The sequence below is a fragment of the Thalia democratica genome, chromosome 5 (assembly GCF_965202585.1).
Source record: "Thalia democratica chromosome 5, ktThaDemo2.hap1.1, whole genome shotgun sequence".
Lineage (NCBI taxonomy): Eukaryota > Metazoa > Chordata > Thaliacea > Salpida > Salpidae > Thalia > Thalia democratica.
Genome location: NC_139169.1, coordinates 42,952,043 through 42,973,240, shown reverse-complemented (window position 1 = coordinate 42,973,240; position 21,198 = coordinate 42,952,043). Strand labels below are relative to the sequence as shown.

At 24.8% G+C, this 21,198-nt stretch overlaps 2 protein-coding genes across 2 annotated transcripts; both read right to left on the bottom strand.

The window, feature by feature from the left end:
• Window positions 1-1,155: 1,155 nt before the first annotated feature.
• Window positions 1,156-5,081, bottom strand: LOC145836143 (uncharacterized). Its single transcript, XM_082943955.1, has 6 exons — window positions 4,926-5,081; window positions 4,614-4,709; window positions 2,907-3,074; window positions 2,529-2,686; window positions 2,086-2,201; window positions 1,156-1,919 (listed from the first exon to the last, which is right to left on the bottom strand). Exons 1-6 carry the CDS (start codon window positions 4,971-4,973, stop codon window positions 1,657-1,659), a joined length of 849 nt encoding a protein of 282 aa, XP_082800081.1. The 5' UTR covers window positions 4,974-5,081; the 3' UTR covers window positions 1,156-1,656.
• Window positions 5,082-18,029: 12,948 nt separating this feature from the next.
• LOC145836561 (mast cell protease 2-like) lies at window positions 18,030-18,917 on the bottom strand. The gene has a single exon (XM_082944355.1). The coding sequence runs from the start codon at window positions 18,915-18,917 to the stop codon at window positions 18,030-18,032; it is 888 nt and encodes a 295-aa protein (XP_082800481.1).
• Window positions 18,918-21,198: the final 2,281 nt, after the last annotated feature.

The following is a 21,198-nucleotide window of genomic DNA, read 5'->3' as shown; positions in this document are numbered from 1 at the left end:
AATTTACGCAACTTCTAAGAATTGTTTATAAACTTAATTTAGATAATAGTTTCTTTACAAAATTTACTTTATTTAAAAGTTTTATTAAAATACTAATAGTACACTATTGAAAATAACTTTAGAAATAAATACACATTATTGTTTAGTAAATTTTTAGTGCAATGTACAAGTATTTTCTCTAATTATTCTTAAAACTAAATATTCAAAGGTAGTTTGTTTAGGACTAGTTTTTTTTTTATGAAAGTTTACAATATTAAATACTTATTATCAAAGAATTTAAAATTATATGGTCTAAAGTTTAGACTCTAAACAATACAAAGCTAAGACATTTTAAACGAAAACACAAAAAAATTTTTATATAGTATCAGTAACAAAGCTAGTTTATCAAAAATCTGTATTTTAAATGAATTCTAATACCAATGTTCGTTAATTCACCATATATTTGTAAAAAAAAACTCTATCTTATTTATATGACTTTAAAGTAAACTTAGTTATAAATTTGAAAAAAAAAACAAAAAAAAAAAGAAGTTTCACCGTTAGTTTACTCTATAGTATCTATATAAAGTATTTTGTTTTTTAAAGTGTAAGTAACTTTTTAAATTGAGAATGATTTCTTATTGTCTTATACAAGTGCTTTTTTTAACAAAAACATTGTTAAACACATTTAGAAGTCACATGTATCATTTAAATGCAGTTTTCAAACAACAAGTAGTAGATATAAAACTTATTTTTACTATTAATAGTACATAAATTCCCTTTTTTTCAAAGTTGATAAAAAGACACTAATCTATGAAAGTATTTTTTATCTATGTAAAATGTATTTAGATTTTCGAAACAAATTTTTTAAATATCTTTTAAAATGACTAATTATCCTATAAATAGTATTAAAACTTATAAAAACTTAAGTATACAGAAAAGTTAAAATTGTTAAAGCATGGCATTTGTTTAATTTATTATTTTTTTACTTTATTAAACAATAAAGCCTAAAGTATAAACTTTTTTCTCAGTGCATTTACAAAAAAAACTAAAACATTTGTATTGTGTTTTATATCAAAAAGCTAAGAGTATAATTAACGCTATTTTAATAAGTAATCTACAACTAAAAGTAAATTACTTTAACCGAGCTCTATTTTTTTAAATTTTATTCAAGTTTATTATCGTAAAAATACAGCATTTAAATATAAAACAAAGTTTTTTTTTTGTTCTTTACAGAAATAGGCAGTAGTAAAAATTAAAAATTTTGTTATAAGTAAAATTAGTTACTAAAGAAAAACAACATATTTATAAACTTCAAAAATAGCAATTATCAAAAACTAAGTTTTTGTTACATTTAATATTTTTATTTTATGGCAATAAATAGTTAAAAAAGACTTTTTTAGCACAAAAAATTTGTTTAATACATTGATTTTTTTAGTTAGTAAAAACGATTTAACAAAGTTTTTTGCATGAAACAAAATATAGCATCATTATTTACCACAAAACAAATGAACAAGGTCAACATTAACTTTTATACAGTATTGCACCTTTTCATAAGCTAAATCAAACAGAAAAGTCAAATTATTTTTGCACATGATCTTAGAAACACAACACAAGCAAACAATAAGAGTTCAAAAGTCAATGATTTTTTTTCTATAAACAGGTAGGCAAATAAAAATGTTAAGAAGACTCTCTAATTCTGTTCCTGGAAACCTGCTTCCTGAGCATGTTCATTGTGATAGTAAACTTCCTTCCAAGGCTGCTTTTCCTCTGCTTTTTCGTCACTTTTTTTGCTTTTATGACCTCACAGTCATTGTTGTTGTTAGAGTTGTTGTTTTGGTTGACTTCTTCGTCCTCTTTTTTGAAGGAGTTCTGTTTGATCCAGTCTGCTAAACTTTTTCTTCTTTGCTCTATCTTTTGCTTTCCGGTGTTGCCTTTGATTTCTGCATATAAATAAATAAATTAATTAATTTCTACCATTTCTAGTTTTTCAATTAGCTTTTTCAACTAAGGCTTACATTTAACGGTTTACATCTACAGTTGTAAGTACTTTGAAGGCACAAACCTTCAAAAACATTAAAAAAATATGTATAAGAGTTCTATACAAACCGATTTTGTTTTGACCGTTCTTTTTGTCCATGTTGTTTAAGATTCGGTCAGCCATTACAGTGGAAGTCGACATGACTGCAACAAATTCCCGCAAACTCACCATACCGTCACCATCCCTTTATTAAAAAACTTTGTTTTTATTAATGCTTATTTAAAAACTTTCTAACAGCTATAACAGTTACATTTTTTTATTGTTCTCTTAAACACGTTGAAAAAAAAATTGTATAAAATAAAAAAAATATTTTTCATACCTTTGAAAACGTTTGTTGTTTCAGTTGAGAATACTTATGTACTACTTAAAAAGCTTACGTAAAAGTACTTATAGAATTTTGCTTTTTTAATACCTGATAAATTTACAAAACCGTTCAGAACAGCTTATTTTATGTTACATAAGAGTTAAAGGTAAACCTTGTTTTCAAATAACTGTTTACCAAACAACCAACCTGTCAGCTTCCTTCATCATGTCTTCAAGCTGCTGGTCAGTGAGGGGAGTCTGGTGCTTGTTGAGGAGATTTCTCAACTCTTTCGGCGAGATAAACCCGTCGCCGTCGGAGTCGAACTCGTTGAATATTAGCATAACTTCTTCCACTGATATCCACTCCTGCATTATCAAAAAAAAAAATTAAACTGTTGTAAATTATATTGCTTTTACGCTTAAACAAGTTTGATTTATTTTTTTAGCTAATTTTGTAGCTTTTCGTAAAAGTATAAGTTGCTATTGTTTTTACAAGAATAAATAAAATGCGAAAATTTATGTTTAAAAACTTTTGAACCCCAACTTTTGTCAATTATGTTTTGTCATGTAAATTATGCTAACTAACTGTAAGTATGACGGCCATTAGTTTGAGAAAAGATGTAAAATTTATCAGGGGGTCGCAGCTGGTTACCATAGAAACACGACGCACCCCAGTGATGACGTCATCAACATAAAGCCGCAGTTCGTCTTCACTTAACTGGACACCAATACTGCACGTCACAATTGACAAATCCTAAAAATTTTATTTTCATGTTAATTTTTTTTTGATTATATTACCCTGCAAAAATTTTAAGTATTTTCAAATAGCAAATATTTCGAATTTATGCATAAGTTTGGAAACTCTGGAGTTTTAAAAAATGATAATATTGTTAGTCTAATCAAAGCCTACGGTTATTTTATACGTATAAAAACTTCAGAGAAAAAACTTGAAGAATTCTAAAAAAAATTTAATCTTTTGCGGCAAAAACTTGTTCTTTAAAAATATTTTTATAATTTTGTCATAAAAGTTATTGTCTATCTCTAAAAATAATGATAGCTTTTTTTGATAGAAGCTTCTATTAAGTCATCTGTTAAATTAGGCGCCTAAAATCTAAACAAGCGTAAAATTTAGGTGAACTTTTGTTCGAAATGTTATTTGACAAAACTTGATTATGATGTCAAGTAGAATTGATTTAGTCGACAACGAGTGAACAGGATTTAGAAATAATCCAAGTTTTATTAACGTCAACCTTTTAGAGTTTTATTTCTAAAATTCGCTTGTTTAATATCTTAATGCTTTGTTAATTTTCCAGTAGGTTTTGTTTTAAGATACAACTAAGATTATTTTATATGTATTTGTTTAAAAAACTATTTTTGTGTCAGACTTAGAATGAAAATTTTTAAGAAATTGAGAATACAGTTAAGATTACTTTAACAGACTGAAGTTGATACCGTTATCATATTTTAAACAAGTTATGTTTGATAATATAATACGAACTTTTGCAATAGCATTATCAAAACCCTAAACACTCCTGACAAAAATTACAAATTACGTTAAAATAAATCAAATTTTCTAATGTCAGACTCGGAAGCAACGGAGGACTAATTAGTTTATTTTTAGTTTGAAAAATCGATTTCAATACGCGCAAATGTGAAATACGCACTTCAGTTTAGCATTGTCTCCTTGTCAAACATCTCGGATCGCCAATATGACGTCACCAATAAATGGCAAGGTCATTGCTAATATGTGTTTTTCGATTAAAAAGTTTATTATTCGCTTTTCTCTGCAGTTAACTATTTTGATTTATTTTTAATCATTGATTTTTTTAAGGTCAGTAATTGCTTGTTGGAAGTGAAAACAAAAACAATTTGTTCTTTTTACAAAAGTGTAAGTAAAAACATATGTTAGTAGTTTGCTAAGTAATTAAGGTAAAATTACTAAACGACAAAAAACCTTTAGTCTTTAAAAATATTCAATTTAAACAAGACAAGTAGTTTTCGTACTATTTATAAAAAAATGTTATATAACAAGCAATTTCGCTTAACAGAACACTTTTTTTAATGATAGATAAAAAACATTAATGAATAACAATTTATTAAAAAATAAAAGCTTTTATGATTAACATTTTTAGTTAAGATTTTACTTTATAAGGAAAAAAAGCTCTAATCAGTTTTCAATATAGTTAAAGTAATGTATCATACTAGTTTGTAGATTCTTACCTAAAAACTTTATTTATAAATGTTATATTACAATACAAAAAAAAGTTATACGATTAAGATCAAATAAACATACTCTTATAGATATTTTTCCAACATTTTTTCTGTCGAGAATTTGAAAAGCTTGTTTGTATTCTTCTAGCAAATCAGTTGGAATTAGCTCTTCCAAAACCTGTAATTGTTTTTTATGTTATTCTCAAATATTAGTAAAAACGTTAAGTTTATTTATTATGACTTAGATAAACTACACATGCTACGTAAATTAGTTGTTTGATAATAAAATGCTTTTTAAATACGTTTTATATGCTAGTGACTTCAAATTTATATTTTATAAGATCAAAATTGTTTTTTACGAATTTTAACTATTACTATTATCTATTAGAAATACCTTCCATTGACCCAAAGAATAAATTCTGCTACTGTAGTCATTTTTCATTTTATTTGTCTTTTAAAAAACTTTTAAGAAGAAACAATACGAAATAAGACTTTTATTCCCTATACACTAACTTATCACCAGTAAAGTCTCTCTTTTTTTCTCAAACAGCATTTTTCTTCTCTTTTTTCATCAAACACGAAGTCACTATCGAATCGATGAGAGCCTAAGGTATCGAAAGAAATTAAATTAAAATTAACAAGCATCCTAAAAACTATTTCAGTTTCACTTTACTTGTAAATTTCAAAAATAAAAACGTATAGTAAAGCCAACATAAAAATTTATGCACAAAAAATTTTTAATCACCAGAAGCACTTCTGACATTAAATTATTTAATTTATATTTAATATTAAAATTTTTTAAGTCGCGCTAAAATAAAAACGATGATCTTATTTAAATTATTCCAGAAAACAATTTAGAGATTATTGTTATCTAAAACTATCCAAAAAACTATTTAAAAACGTAATTTATACGTAGTAAAAAGTAGATTGTTATATTTTGTAGCAAAAATCTATTAAAACAACAAAAATCATAAAGAAGTTAATTTTGTTGCAAATAAAACTGATGTGTTGTTTTTGTGTTTTGAGAAAACTGTTCGGTAAAAAGCAGTGACATTTTAAAATTGACAAAAATAACACTTATAGAAAGAAATATTTTTTGAGAAATTCCCCTGACAGTTTTTGTTGATGCTTTGTTTTAATTTTTTTTGTTCAGTTCAAAAAGTGTTTTGGGTGTCTCAGCAGTTATGAAAGCAATTTCGTGCATTTAAATTCTAATTTAAGCCTACGACTTGTTTTGTGTAAAAATTTCTAAACTACTTTAATTGTTTTTGCATTTAAAAAAATTAAAATTAACATCAAATAAACCTTTTTTTTTTTTTTGATATTTTATTGTCATTTCATTAAATGAGACAAATTATTTTTATTAAACATTTTTTAAATTTGAATAAAGTTTCCTACACTTTATTAGTTTATGTACGTTTTTTAATTCGAAATTCTACGATCAATCAATAAAAATAATAACATTTAACGTATTTATTTTATTTTATGTTTCTAATATTCACAATATTTTACAGTTTGTGTTAAATAAAAATTATTTAAGTACTTTACTGCTTATTGAAAGAAAAAAAGCGCTTAAAAAGTTTGGTCTTGGGGCCTGATGTAAAAAAAAACCTTTTGGTTATCGAGTCATAAGCTCGGATACAGTTTAATGATTTGTCCAGAAATTTAATTGTTTTATAAGCTATTATAAACATTCTAATAAAAAAAAGCATGTAAAGCAGACAGCAACTAATAAAGGGATTAAACATTTTTTTCCGTAATGCTATTTAAAGAATTTAAGAGCTACTTTAATTATTTTAATTTTTAATTTTTTATAAAATGTACAGTGTTCACCATGAACAAGTTATTGGATGAGAGCTGAAAGGCTTGTAGGTAACCTTTATTCTCATTTTTGTAATAAAATCCTTTGAAATAAAATTTAATTACTATTATCTAATTTAAACGAACTTTTATAGAGTATAAAGTTAAATCTTAGTTTAAAATACTTTGAAATCGCTACTATGTTCTTATTAAATAAGATGATTAAGTAAATGTTTTAACTATAAGAAAAAGAAAGCTTTTGATGCTCAAAATTTGACAAAATTATCAATATGTTTAGGAAGATAAACAGTTTTACTACTACAAGATCAAAAAAGTTGTTAAATACATTTTGAATAGTTACTTATAAACATTGCTGTGTTACCTTAAAATAGTGAAAGTAATAAAAACTTAATTCTTTTATCTTTAATATACACATGACATAAGCAAATTCAACCTTTGTTTAACACTTATCATGAATTTACTCAAAAAATAGAATAATGACAACTAACAGATTATTTCTATTTTAGAATAACACTTTAATATAATACATACAAATTATATAACTATAGAGTATAACTTATTAAAACACTAAAACAAAAAAATTTTTTGATGAAATTTTTTATGGCCTTCATATTAATTAGATTACAAAAAATTGCACACGGCTGTGTAACTTAAAGAATTGATATGTTATAATTTTCGTAAGATTTGCATTTTTAATAAATGCTCACTAGTTGTTGATTCTTTTGCAGCACTTACTAATCAGCAAATGATTCTTTTTGCATTGTAGCTTAGTTTAACTATAGATATAAAAAAAAGAGTCATTTTCATCGTCCTAATTCATTTTATTAACTATAAGTGTGTTTCATATTTTCTTGTTTTTGTGTTATTTTAATGCTTTTCGTGTGTATATTTGTTAACTAGTCTGATTTTTTAAAATTCAAGCCATAAGTTATCATATTATTAGTTTACTAGTAAATTCCTATTAAAAGTAATGGAATTTGGATAAAAAACATTAAATAGATTGAAGTTAGCTTGTGCCATGCGTTTATTAAAACTGAAAACAATTCTAACGAATACCTAAGATACTAATATTGGACCTAACTCACTATATATACCTCACTACAAGTTTGTTGATCAGAAAAGGCTTAAATTCTTAAAACAGTTAAAAGTCAGTATGTTGTAACGAATTGAAAACTCAGCTAAAAAAGTTTAATTGTTACTAAAAAGTTTTTGTAAAACAAAGTATTACAAAACATTACTTTAGTTTTTCATTCATATCGTTTACGTTTAACCATTTTTTTTTTGCTGTTTGATTATCAATTCACGTGGTGTACGACTCGATAACCGAAAGGTTCCTTTGTACACCAGGTCCTTAGACCAAACTTTTTTAGCGCTTTTTTTTATCGTTCAATAAACAATATATATATCACAAAGATATCAAAGTAGTTGTAGTAGTTAAGCTACTATGCATATAAACAACTTGAACAAATAAGAAAAAAACATAATTTTGTTTAAGCTATAGATTACACAAAAATTAACATCAACTTATTCTCATTTAAAAATTATATGTATTAGATTATTTAAACATCATACAACGAAAAAAAGATCCTATTTATTATAAAAAAAACTAGAGTTATTGTTATTGAAAACCGCCCATAAGTGATAAAGAAAAAAAAACTTAAATGAACTATGTGCTTAATTTAAAAAGTTTGGTTTAATTGATTTTTCAAATAAAGTTGTTAAAAGCTCAAGTTAAAATCGATTATTTTAAGTGCAATTTTGTCGATATTTTATTAAACAGTTGTGAGAAAACCTTATTGGTTGATTTTTATTATTCCAATTTAAATATTATAAGTCAAAATCATAAGAAAACTTTAGTGATAGTTAGTATTTAAAATTAAACTAATACAATTGTCGGAAATGTTGTTTTTATAAAACAACAAGAAAATAGGTTGACAGATACAAGGGCATTTTTTTACAGTACTATAAAATCGCACGCTACGATAAACGCAGAAGTAAAAATAGTTTTTGAGAATAATTTAAACTAAAGTATTTAAGAAATATAGATATAAAAAAGAGAAAAATATTTTTTTAGAAGTCTGCTAAATAATTTAATTTGAATATGACATGACGATGTAAAAATTACGTCATTATACTTAACTGTTTACACTATTTTGTTTGCCGCTTATCAGTATCTTGTAAGTATGTTTGATTACCTTTACAAGTACCAGAAGGTTTATATTAGAATTTTTATTAGTTTTTAATAATGAATATATTTTTTAAAGTTTGTTTTTCAAATTTTATACTCTTAAACTATTTTGAAACAAAATATAGTATATTTGTTTGTTTGTTTTGTTTAAAAACTTGTTGTTTTTTAATAAAATAATGCTAATAGCATTAAATTTTTAATTTATTGTTAATTCAAATTTGTACATGAAAAAATTTTCAAGGTCTAACTCATATAGCTTTGTTAAGTTAAGTATTTTATTAAAATAATAACATATCTAAAATTTCGATTATAAAAAAGATGCACTTAACCGCCTTAATTTTACAATAAGTATGTTTTAAAATTTTAGTTTATAATTATGTAATAAAGCATTAATAATTTAAGAAATCTAAGAAAACAAGTTAATTACCAAAAATTTTTAAACATATCTTTAAACCTTCTAAATGCTTATTATGGCTCTGAAAAATCAACAATCAACCTTGGTAGAATAACACTATTACCATTTACAAAAAAAATCGAAAAATTGTTTATTTTTATACTAAACGTGTTTGAATTTGAAAGAGCTTAATTAAACAAACTTAATAATAAATTAAAAAAGTATACACTTGCTTGCAACAAGAAATTATGCCCTAAGCAAATTAACGTACATATTTATGTTACTCAATAAACAAAAGTCAGTTTTAGCCATTTCTTAACAAATTCAAATATTTGTAAATTAAAACACAAAGTTAGCCACAACAACATTTTTTTATACAAAAATCATAATTTAAAATCTAGTTAGCAAAACATTCTCTCTTTTGGTGCTCCTACGTAATATACAAACAATTTAGAACCATTGGTCTAGAATAAAAACCAACATACATTTAAGCTTAAAAATTGGTTTGATATGTTTGACACTTTTTTTCTTTAGCTATCTTAACTTTCTGAAATTTAATTTGAGGTAAGTATCAGAGTTATTAACTATAACAGATAAAACTTTTATTATAAAGGTAATTATTTTTTAATAGTTTACTAGTCAGCTTCTTTATACATACTTATATACTAATAAGCTTTCTTTAATACTATTAATAAAACTGTTTATAAACATTACAATTGATAAAAAGTGTAGCAGCTAACTTTATTTTTATAAAATTTATTTTATTCAAAATTGTATATACAAATGTTTTTAACTAAGCACTCAACTAAAACAAAAAATTATTTATGATTTTAAATGCTATTTACAATGATAAAAACGTATTTAAAAATAATGTTTAGATTGTAGCACTTATTACACATAAGTATAGTTAGTTTCAAATTATGCCAATAAGATAATGTTTAAGAACTTGCTGAAGACTAGTAATAATAGTTAAAAGCGACTTTAAACTGGAATCTAGATTGTGTTTTATTTCATTTATTGCAAAATAAATGTTTTCCGTTAACTAAAGTTAGTATATATCTGTATAATAATAATATAAATTTGAAAATTACTTTTCTTTATTCAACAACTAGTTGTTAAAATAATAACAAAGTTCAACGGTGTTCTGTACAAAAATAAGTACTTCAAGAAAATAATAGAACATAAAAAAATATATATTTGTATTTACTAAACTATATGCCATAATTGTCATAAATTAACAAGTAATATTATATGTTATATAATATAATTGTTGTATATTGTTAGTGGAGTAAATCGATAAGCATTAGTTTATGAGTTTAAACTAAGATACTAAAAAGTTATTTAACACAGAGAAACATTTGTAAGTTAAATAAAGAAAGGTACTGTGGAAGTCGTTGTTATTATTTGAACTTGCTTCGTTAGGATCTGCAATAGCAAACTATTAGCTAGTGAATTTTGAGTATTTATATATTTATATATAATTAATGTTTTTTTTTAAATACGCACATACTTAATTACGTAATTTTTTAATGTGTTAATCAAGTTTATCAAAAAAAGAAAGAAAAATGTACAAAAACAAAGGTAAATATTGAGTTCTTACAAAGTAAAACTACTTTTTACCATGTTTAATTAAGAAAATAAGCAGACAACCACAAACATAAGGTAACTTACGCAACAATGTGTTTTAAGATATTTTATTTTGATAAAACTGTTGAGGTGCAGAAAAACACAGAAAATCTAAAAATAAGCATAAGATACATTACAAAAATTAGATATCATATAACTAAGGTAAAGCATCGTATTAAACATTTTAATTACTTTTAAAGCACCTATATGAGCTTAGTACATCTTCTAAATTGTTTATCTGTATCTTATAATTTTGTTGATTACTTCTATAATACTAAAATGAAATATTACGTTCAGCTAAAAAAAATTTTTTTTAAACTTTAGTTAAAACTTATATTTTCAATTAAAAAAAAATATTTTGTCTAGATCTATTTTTGAAAAATAGCCAAGTTTTTTAGTTGTATACAGCGAACATTTATTTTCTTTAAGAAAATCAAAAAAGAAAAGTAATTACAGTTTGTAACCATATTATTATAACGTTTAGAATAGTTTTAAATTTTTAGAAAATCAGATATGCTAGTAGCTATACTTGTCCTTGCAAAATTCTATTTTCAAAAAAACAAGATTGTATAAAAAAAATTAATACGTAGCTATAAAAAGGTAGTAAAATTCATATGTGTAGTACAATTTATATTTCAAATTTATAAACACCTGCAAAAAAAAAGAACTTAAAAAGACTATATGATACACAACTATATATAATGCATAATCATATACAAGTATACCATATGTCCTCGCTTGACATACTGTTTATCAAAACTGTTTACATGATTACATTAATTTACAAAAAAAAAAAAGCTTACGATGTTGTTATAAAGTTGTATTCATTTAGGTAGTTTGTATAGATACTGTTTCAAACATTTTATTCTATTTGATATTTGCTTTAACGCATAATACACTGTGTCAAGAAACAAGCTAAAAGTACTATTGATTATATTTTGGTACCTATTATTATCTCCTACCTGGGTTTAAGCACTTTTGAAAAGTAAAAAATAATATATTTTTCTAATAAAGTTTATGTAAAGCACATGTTTCAAGCACATCTTTTTTATTATTCTGAACTATTTTTAATGTATCAAAATAAATCAGTAAAAGAAAATACTTGTAACAAAAAATAACAATTTTCGCAATATAAATAATAACACACTAAATGCTCTCTAAAAGCCTTAAAAGTTTTGCAAAACTTTTATGTTTAATCTTCGTTAACTTTATTTTAAGTTACTTAAATAAGTTTGCTCTATTAATAGATAATTTAAAGAGCTAGTATACAGAAAAACGATATAGAAACTTTTTCTAGTATATAAACTTTAAAGTAACAACAAAAAGTGGTTTATAAATTTAAAATAATAGCTTTGTAAGCTATTAGAAGTTTAATAAGCAAACAAATTTGCAACTCTGTCTGTATCTAATAGTTAGAAAATAATGTTTAATTTTTTTAATTAAAAATTCAAGCATGGTTTTCATAGATTAAACAGCTTGAAGAACTTTATTTAGAATTTTTTTAAGATAAAATCTTTTAAAGAGAAATGTAGAAATATTTACACTGAGTTTTATGTTGTGCAACAAAATTGATTTTTAGCTCTAAAATTACTCAATGACTCTCACTATTTTTAACCACACAAATTCCACAAGATTTGTTATTCTAGTTATCAAATATTTTCCTACCTAGTTTCAACAGCAAAATAGGTCATAAATCGCTATGCTACCAAGGAAGTAAGTTATGCATAAAGCTACCATAATGTTTAAAAAATATAAGTCATTTTGGAAAGTTGCAGGATGAACTTAAAACTTATCTTTTAAATAGTGATTCTCAAGGTCAATAGTGATCATTCCTACTCGTCTATTTACTTTTGTTTAAGGAGTTTATAATATTTGTCATTTAATACCCTATTTTTATTTATTTTTATTTTTTTTGTTCAAAAGTTGATTTGTTTGGTTACAATAGCAGTAGTTGTAGCATTTTCTATCTAGTTATTCTTAAGATTATTCTTTAAGATTACTATTTTGATTTAATTTCAGAATACTTACACACTTTTTGGTTTTTTTTTGTATGCCAATGTAAAAAAATTAGTAATAGATGTATATATATAAACAGAAAACTAAACTTTTTTTCTATACTTACAAACATTTTTTTACCATGCAAATGTAAAAAAAAAGTTATAGATGTTTATACTTAAGTAGAAAATAAAGTATTTAAATAGTAAGCTGAGTTTACTGTTTCAAGCAAACTTATGTTAAAAAATCTTTTTTTTTGAGGAAATCAAAGAATATTCTTCTTTCTTATGTTTGTAAATGTTGTTTGCTCTCTATTATAACAGTTTTAGACTTGGACTATAGATAATCAAAAAAAGTATACTTTAAAATAGTAATAAATTTATTGTTGTTTATATTATTATTGTTAAAATTGTTATAATTTTTGTTTTTTTCTTATTAAAAGCCTAAATCTTACAGTACTTATATTCATATTTTCATTTATAAAAGTTAAGTTCAGTTATTTTAGATTTCACTTCTTTAAAATTCTTAAAAAAATTTACAATAGTATATTTAACTATTCAAATGTAAAATTATTTTTACTGTTAAAGTTAAATTATTAAATAAAATAAAAATTACCTTTTTAGCACAAAACACTGATAAAAATAATTTCGTAAAAATATTTCAGCGTATTACATTTTACTTTCTTTAAAGAAGTTGTAACCTATAGTTCATGTATTCACACGTTTGCTATTAGTTTTGTTTATCTCCTTTTAAAAGTTAATTTAAAGTTATATATATTTTTAGTTCTGATGTCACTAAACAAGATTTATCGTAAATTATTAAACACAAAATTCAGTTAATTTTCGTTTAGTTTTTTTCTCTCATTTTTCATTTCGTTTAATTGATTGTTTTAATACTAAAAATTAAAATATTTAATTGATAAAAAATTATGTGTAATAGCTCGTAAGAAACTTATTAAGCATGTAGTGTACGACTCGATAACCGAAAGGTTCCTTTGTACACCAGGTCCTTAGACCAAACTTTTTTAGCGCTTTTTTTTATCATTCAATAGACAATATATATATATCTTCAATAGGTTTTATAAAGCAATAAAACATTAGTAAACACATTATTAAATTTTAATGTTTGTGTTAAAATTTCAAAATTTTATTATAAATAAAAACAAAATATGCTTTTGTTGTGTTGTTAACTTTATTTGTGGACTTATTGGTTAATAAAAATGCATAACTTAAAACATAAAAATTAAAAAAATGACCATTAAAAATGTTTGTGTAACTGTGTTTTAACCGAGCTTTTCGTTTTACCTCAATAGAGTTATTTACAACTATTTTGTTGTTTTATTAAGATTCAAAAAAAAAACTTAAAAAGATAGTTTTATTTAGTCTAATGAACTTTACATTTATTCATGTAAGTACTTTCTCTGTCATCATGGGTCTAAACAGACGTCATAAAATTATAACAAAATGTGGCAAGTTTCGGCCGGCACTTTATTGATTTTTTACGTAAAAGAACAATGAAACTTCCTGAGCGTGAAATACGTAAGAGATCACATAAATTTAAATGTTATACATACATGCCGGTGTATTAAAGTGTATATACTTTGGATTTTCTCTTGTTTAATTTACTTATTTGTCAAATCTTAACTATTTTTTGTGTACAGTTTCAGTTTTAATTCCATAATTTTTTTAAAATGTGTAAACATTTTTGTAAAAAAGGTTGATTTAAAAGTCCTAGAATCTTTCAGCAGCTCGTAATAGTAATAGAAGGTTTTGAAAATTCAATAAATGAAATATTTCAGTGCTGATAAGAAATAACTTTAAACTAGTTCATTACAGTAACTTAAAGGTTGAAATTGTGAAGGTCAGTTTTGTAAAATGAGTATTTAACGATTGTTTTTTTTTCTGACCGACGTTGAAGATTAAGATACTTATTAATAAACCAGACAAAAGATAGAACATGCTATATTGAAAAAATATATAAACCATGAATATACAAGTAGTTAAACCTTTAAAACACCAACAATGACTTTAAGTTATTCGCACATCGTTGAAAAAAAATAAATTACTAGTTAATTAAAGTTTAACAATTCTGTTTTCAAAAATATTTTGTTTAGTAAACACTGTAATTCAAATTTTTAAGATATATCAGTTAAACGAAGGAAAAAATTATAATGAAAACAAAAACAGATTCAAAAACTTGTAATAAAACAAAAAAAAGTATAATTGAAGTACTATTTAATCTTAAAAATTATTGTGGTTTTGTTTACTTTTTTTGTTATATCTTGTTTATTAAACGAAAAATAAGCGCTTGAAATAATTGGTCCTAGGACATGGTGCACGAAAAAACCTTTCGGTTATCGAGTCGTACACCACTTGGGCACATTTTAACGTCTTGTCAAGGACAACTATTGTTATGCCTATGTAATATTTCTATGTCCAGGAAATACAAAACTGTCAAAATAGAATTTCTATCGTATTAAAATAAAAAATAAAACATTAACAAGTTATCTATAATATAAAAAGATTTGTTTTTATAAATTAAAAAATAAAACAAAACTTAAATATTGTTGCCAAATTTTAACTGTGTATAATATCAAACATGTTCCGCAAAAAGGAAAAAAAAAATTCATAAAAGAATGCTAGTAAACTGTTAAAAAAAACGAAAAAAGTTATAATTTTTAGTCGTATTATATATAAAATTGAACATCTTTAAAACTTAAAAATAATTGTCTTAAAAAAAACAAAAATTCATTGTATAATAAGTCTATTTTTACTCATTGATAATTTTTTTTTTAATTTTCGTCTTAAAAGTGAATAAAATTGCTAGTTTTGTTTAATTCGTCAGATTCCTCAGAAATTCCGGTTTAGCAAAGAACTAACATTCACTGAAATTAATATCTGCTCTAGTCTAAAAAGATAGAGCAAAATATTTCTATAATTAATAAAGTTGTAGAAGTTTAAATAGAAAAAATTATCAAGTATACTAAAATTATTAAACATAAACTGTTTTAGTTGTAACATTATTAAACTTACATATGTAAGGATTTTGCATTAACTAAACAAACATAACTTAGCAATGGTCAACTATTTCCTAAATTTTAATAGTATAATATTTAGCCTATGTTTTGCAAACTTTTATTATGAGTTTACAAGAAGTTGCTTTCAAAAGATACTCTTACACTTAGATTTAACACAACAATATATGACAAAAACAAGAATAAAGTTAATACTAAAGTTTTTATACTTTGAAAGAGTTCAAAAGAGTTGTGAAATGTTTTCATAACACGATAAGTTTGACGTATCTTGTTTAAAATACTAATATATATCGACAAGCAGTAAATGTTATCTCTTATTTATAACTCAGTTTAACAACATAGTAAGCATACCATTGTTTTATACAATCTAAAAGGAACTGACTTAAATTTTTGAAATTAAGTCTGTTTATAAATTGTATATTGTACATTGATGTTCTATACAAGTTTAAACTTTCAACAGCAGTATAACAAAATTCAGGTTTGTTTTTGTAATATAAAAATTACATAAAGAATCTATGTTTTTAGAAATATTAGGTGTTACTTTTATTTTTGTAATTCTTTCCTTAAAAAACTTAGTAAATACATTTAGTAAAAAATATGAGCTTGAATGAACGTACTAATATTTATTACTAAACAATTATTATAACTGTTTTTACGTTTTTAAATATTTTACTTTATTTGTTAGTGAAACATATTTATAACGTAAAAAATAAATATTTATTTAAATTTTTAGGTTATTAAGCAAAGCAAGCTATGTAGATATTTTAAAAACACTATAACATCGCAGTTAGGTTTGTATTGATTTTTATTAAAATTATTTCAAATACCAGTAGAATTTTAAAAGTTGCATAGTATAACTAATTATATAATGCTGATAAAATAAAATAATTTAGTTTTACAAACTCATTTAGGCTAAGTATACAAATCTTATAGTTAAATATTTTTTTGCATTTAGTTTGTTAGTAAACAAAATTAAAATAACTCAAAAAAAAACTAAAGTAAAATAACATTTTAACTTAAATTTAAGAGTTTTTGTATAATATAAGTTAACGTTATACCTAATTAAGTTTTTTTTTTGAATTCAGTAAATTTAATAATCTAATCAATTGAGGCATAATCCAGGGAACAAACATAAACTCGATGCAAAATTATTTTATAATTTTTTTTGGAATACACCACTACTTGGTTTGTTATCACCTAAACTTGTTTCCCGCAGTGGCTGGTATCGCCCCCTTTTGGAATATTTTAGTGGTTAGTAAGTTGTAAAGCGAAAAAGAGGTTGTGATTTTAATTTACGCAAAAAAAAATTTGTATGCATACTTATCGATTTTTATCACATGGAGTTGAGTAAAAAATAGAAGGATAAAAAGTTTTGCTTAGTAAAAAATTACTACAACATTGTTGTCTTTTTAACAAGAATTAAAATTTTATAGCATAATATTCTAAAAAGAATATTTGTAACAAAATAGGGATATTTAAGTATTAATGATATATAAACTAAGTAAATCTAAATTGCCTTAGGATAATGTTGTATTACCGCAATCTCTTTTTACTATAAACTAAAATTACTACTGCTAAGTGTTTTAGTTTTGTCGTTTTAATATGTTCTAAGTAGTATTTATTTAGTTTTCGAAATTATCCACTCTTGGTGTCAATGAATCAATTTAAATGAGTATGTATAAAGACTTTTTTACAATGTACAGAAATAAAATTAAATAAAGAAACAAAATTAGGTTTATTATTTTTTATTTTTATATATTTTAAACTCTACTTTGTTGGTGCTTAAAACATATTTAAAAAAACTAAAGTATTTTAAATGATTTTACATTACTTAAATTTTTTTTTTATAAAGATGCTAAAAATTGTTATAAAAAACTTTACAAGATATTGTTAAACTTTGAATATTTAATAAAAACACATTCAGTCAGAGAATTATTGTGTAGTTTTAAAAGTTGGTGATAGTTATTCTTTATTTTATACGGTATTTGAGAACATTTTTTTTAAGTATGTTGATTATCATGTAAAGAAAATATAATTGTGTGTAAGCTAAAGTCAAATCAATAATATATAAACTTCTTTGTTGATTAACATAAAATCAGTGACTTTGTGATTTCTTAAAGACTATAATTTTAAAGTTTTTTTTTAAACTTATACAATACTTCTAAATGTTACATCTATCTAAATTAAACATTAAAGAAAAGATAAAACCTATTTAAAAATAATACGCTAAAAGAGTCAGCAATAAGTTAAAATGTTTAGTTATTAAAATATATAATAACAGTTTTAAGAATTTATTGACAAAAACAACTAATTCAAAGTTAAAACCTTGTTTGTAAACATGAAGACAACTCGTTTTTATCGCATATAATTTATTTCTTTTATAATTTATTTCACAGCACATAAAGCTTATCAGTTACTTCAAAAAATTTCACACTTCACTTTAAAGGAAGTTCCACGCGACCAACAGCGCGCCGCCCAAAAGTGCGGCAAAGCTCGCGTCGTTCCTCCTTAAATTTTCCTCTTCTCTCGCTTCTTCCATCTCGTCCATGATCCACGGGTGGAAGGCGGACACCCTGGCGAAAATGGCCCACTCCCTCCTGTTCCCAGTGGTCACGATTCCGCACAACTTCTTCTTCTTGTCCCGCGGGTCCTTGCACACCATCGGCCCGCCGCTGTCCCCTTCCATGATCCGGTTACCCGCTCCGTTCTGCCTCGCGTCGCCCATCACGATTTGCCAGTCCATCGAAACGTCCACGCTCTTCACCCGCGTGAACTTGAGAACTTGGCTGGGCCGCGAGCTGATACCCGTTTCTTCATCAAAGTAGGTGTTTCCCCATCCGAGAAACTTGCACTGCTCGTCCTGGCTGCCCGGGTCGAGGAAGTCGCAGTTGTGCGGTTGGATCGGAACCGGGAATTTCCCGATGTGGGGCTTGTTCGGTATGGGGCGACGGAAGTAAAGCAGGGCGATGTCGAACTTCTCTTCTGTTTTATTTGTCTCAGCGTAGTCCCAATCGTATTCCGGGTGAGGAATGATTTCGGTCGGCGGTAGTTCATGCCGGTCGCCGTCTAAACTCCGCACTCTCTTATTGTCCCCCGCTACGATGTAGACGAACTCCCTGTTTCTCCCCTCGTGCCGGACGCAGTGAGCCGCGGTGAGAACCCACTGCATCTCGATAATCACCCCGCCGCAGATCAACTCGCCCTCGTACACCGGCACGTGGCCCACCTGCACCATGTACGGGTATTCCCCCGGCACGGTGTCTATTCCGCCTATTATTTGGCCGCTGGCAGCGCTGGCGAGCAGAATAATAAAAAATGCTGTGTTCATGTTTTGAGAGCTCTAATGAAACATCTCGTTGAAAATTTAGTTATATTTTTTGAAAACTTTAAAAAGTTTTTAAGTTGCATTATGACGTAGTTTGTATGAGAACTTTTGATAAATTTAAAGCAGAATAAAGTAGTTCACAAAGTAGTTAATAAGAAATTGTCATTTTATCATAAAAATGTGTTTATCTATAATCTATATCATGAATTTCAGGGGTTGACAGCCTTTTATAAGGAACGGGCTAGATTACTGAAAAAACTTCTCGTGGAGCTTGTTATTTAAAAAAAACTTTTACGAAGAAAAAGGCTTCTGAAATCAATTTTGAATCTCTATACGAAATAATGATTTAATAAGCATAAATATTAACTCTAAAACTTATTTGAACTACATTTAAGTCTTTTAAACTGCATTTGTGTTTGTATCAGTTGTTTTGAAAACATAATAAGTTCTAACAAACAAAGTTTTATTATTTAACTTAAATACTTTAATTTATGTTTAAGCATCAAAGTTTAAAAAAGTACTAATTAAGATAATGATTAAAATACTGTTTTATATACGAAACGAAACACAAAAAAAATTCTTAACAATTGAGAAAATAAAATAAAGCAAAAAACAAGTGTTTGTCAATTGATTTAGGAAATGTTATATACTACTTAATAAACATAAATACTGTTTTGGAATCTAGACAATTTATAAATTTCATAATATTTTTTTTATAAAAACGTTTAAACATAGAAACAAAAAACTAGTCTTAATGTTTAACCAATCAATTTTTAAATTCTTCCAAAACTACTTATTGAAAGTATACATAATTAAGTTTAGAAGTATAGTTTTTCAAACTAGAGACAGGAAACTATTTTAGTCGGTTGACAATGTATAATACACTGAACTGTTAAAAGTTGCGCAACTGTAAACAGTAGGGTGCACAGTAACTTATAATGCACATAAAGCTGTTTTCGATAGTACTTTACATGATTAATAAAAGTTTTGTAGTAAATAAAATTTAAAAATGTTGATTAGCTTTCATAAAGTTATTTTTTATTGGCTTCCTGATCACAAATTAGAAAATGTCGAACACCACTATACTATACAAATCGTACTAACATTAATAAAAGTTTCTGGATACGTAAGCTGGCAAAAAATAGTTATATTAATAACTTTATTACATACTTAGAGATGTTTTTTTTTTTGGTTTTATAACAACAGAAAAAAAAGAAATAGGATATTTAAAACAATAACTTCAAACTTATCTTTGTTAAAAGTCCACATGAAGTATTCTGATTTTTTTTTAAATTATACCTAATCCGTGTCTTTAGTTATAAAAAACAACTTTATTTTATTTAAATTTTACTTAAGTACAACTTTCTTTAATATATTATTTGTGCAAACTTTAAATTTATTTGTTTAGTTTCGCTTATTTCTCGTTGAACGGCTTTATTTTAAAAAAGTAATTTAATTTAATAAAACTCCAATACTTTACAAAACAAATTAAAGTCCTGCGTGTTTAGCTATTTCGATCTACTACTTAAAAATTAGTTGTTTAATGTCGTAAAACTAAAGTTATTTTATGTCTCTCTGTATAAAACTAAACTTTAAGAACATCTGAATTGAACTTTTAATAAAAAAAATTTAAAAAAAGAATACTGTTTTTGAACTGCAATTTTTGTTTGAAACAGCTGGAAACATAAAAAATAAAGTTTATAGAAAGCTTGTAAACCTAATAAAAAGTTTTTTTCAAAAAACTACTTGCTATTGTATTTAATGAATATCTGAAAAACTTTGCTGATAAATGTTTTATCGTCTTTGTTTTAAAATTAAATTATACAATATTAAATTTATATTTTGAAGCTTAAGTGCCTAAATACGTTAATAAAAAGCATTTGATTTAATTATAAAATATACTGATAAAGAGTACTTGTTTTATTAGTTTATGAAATACTTAATTGTTTTCAAAAGTTAAACAAGCAAAGTTTGGTTACAAAAAAAAGTTTTTGTAGGTAGAACTTATGCATCTTTAATAAAAAATGATAATTTAATTTAAAAACTGTTTGTTCAGGAAAAAGAGCAAACTAAAATAATAATAAGTTAACCTATTAAAATATGTTTTTCTTTTTATTGGGTTCTAGTTATTAACATTTTTTAATTTACACACTTTGTAAATTTAAAAACAACCAAGTATTCTAAATAAATATAGTAAAACAAATAACTAGCAATATTTTTTCAGCTTGAATTAATTTAAACTTTTACTTAAACTTGTATTTCATAAGTATCTAAGAAGATTACT

What these genes read in the sequence shown, in the direction of transcription:
- LOC145836143 (XM_082943955.1), bottom strand. Translation starts at nt 4,973, where the DNA reads ATGAAAAATGACTACAGTAGCAGAATTTATTCTTTGGGTCAATGGAAG. An exon ending in ATGATGAAGGAAGCTGACAG is followed by an intron (nt 2,202 to 2,528) that starts GTTGGTTGTTTG and finishes TTTTTAATAAAG; the next exon opens with GGATGGTGACGGTATGGTGA. An exon ending in GAACGGTCAAAACAAAATCG is followed by an intron (nt 1,920 to 2,085) that starts GTTTGTATAGAA and finishes ATTTATATGCAG; the next exon opens with AAATCAAAGGCAACACCGGA.
- LOC145836561 (XM_082944355.1), bottom strand. Translation starts at nt 18,917, where the DNA reads ATGAACACAGCATTTTTTATTATTCTGCTCGCCAGCGCTGCCAGCGGC.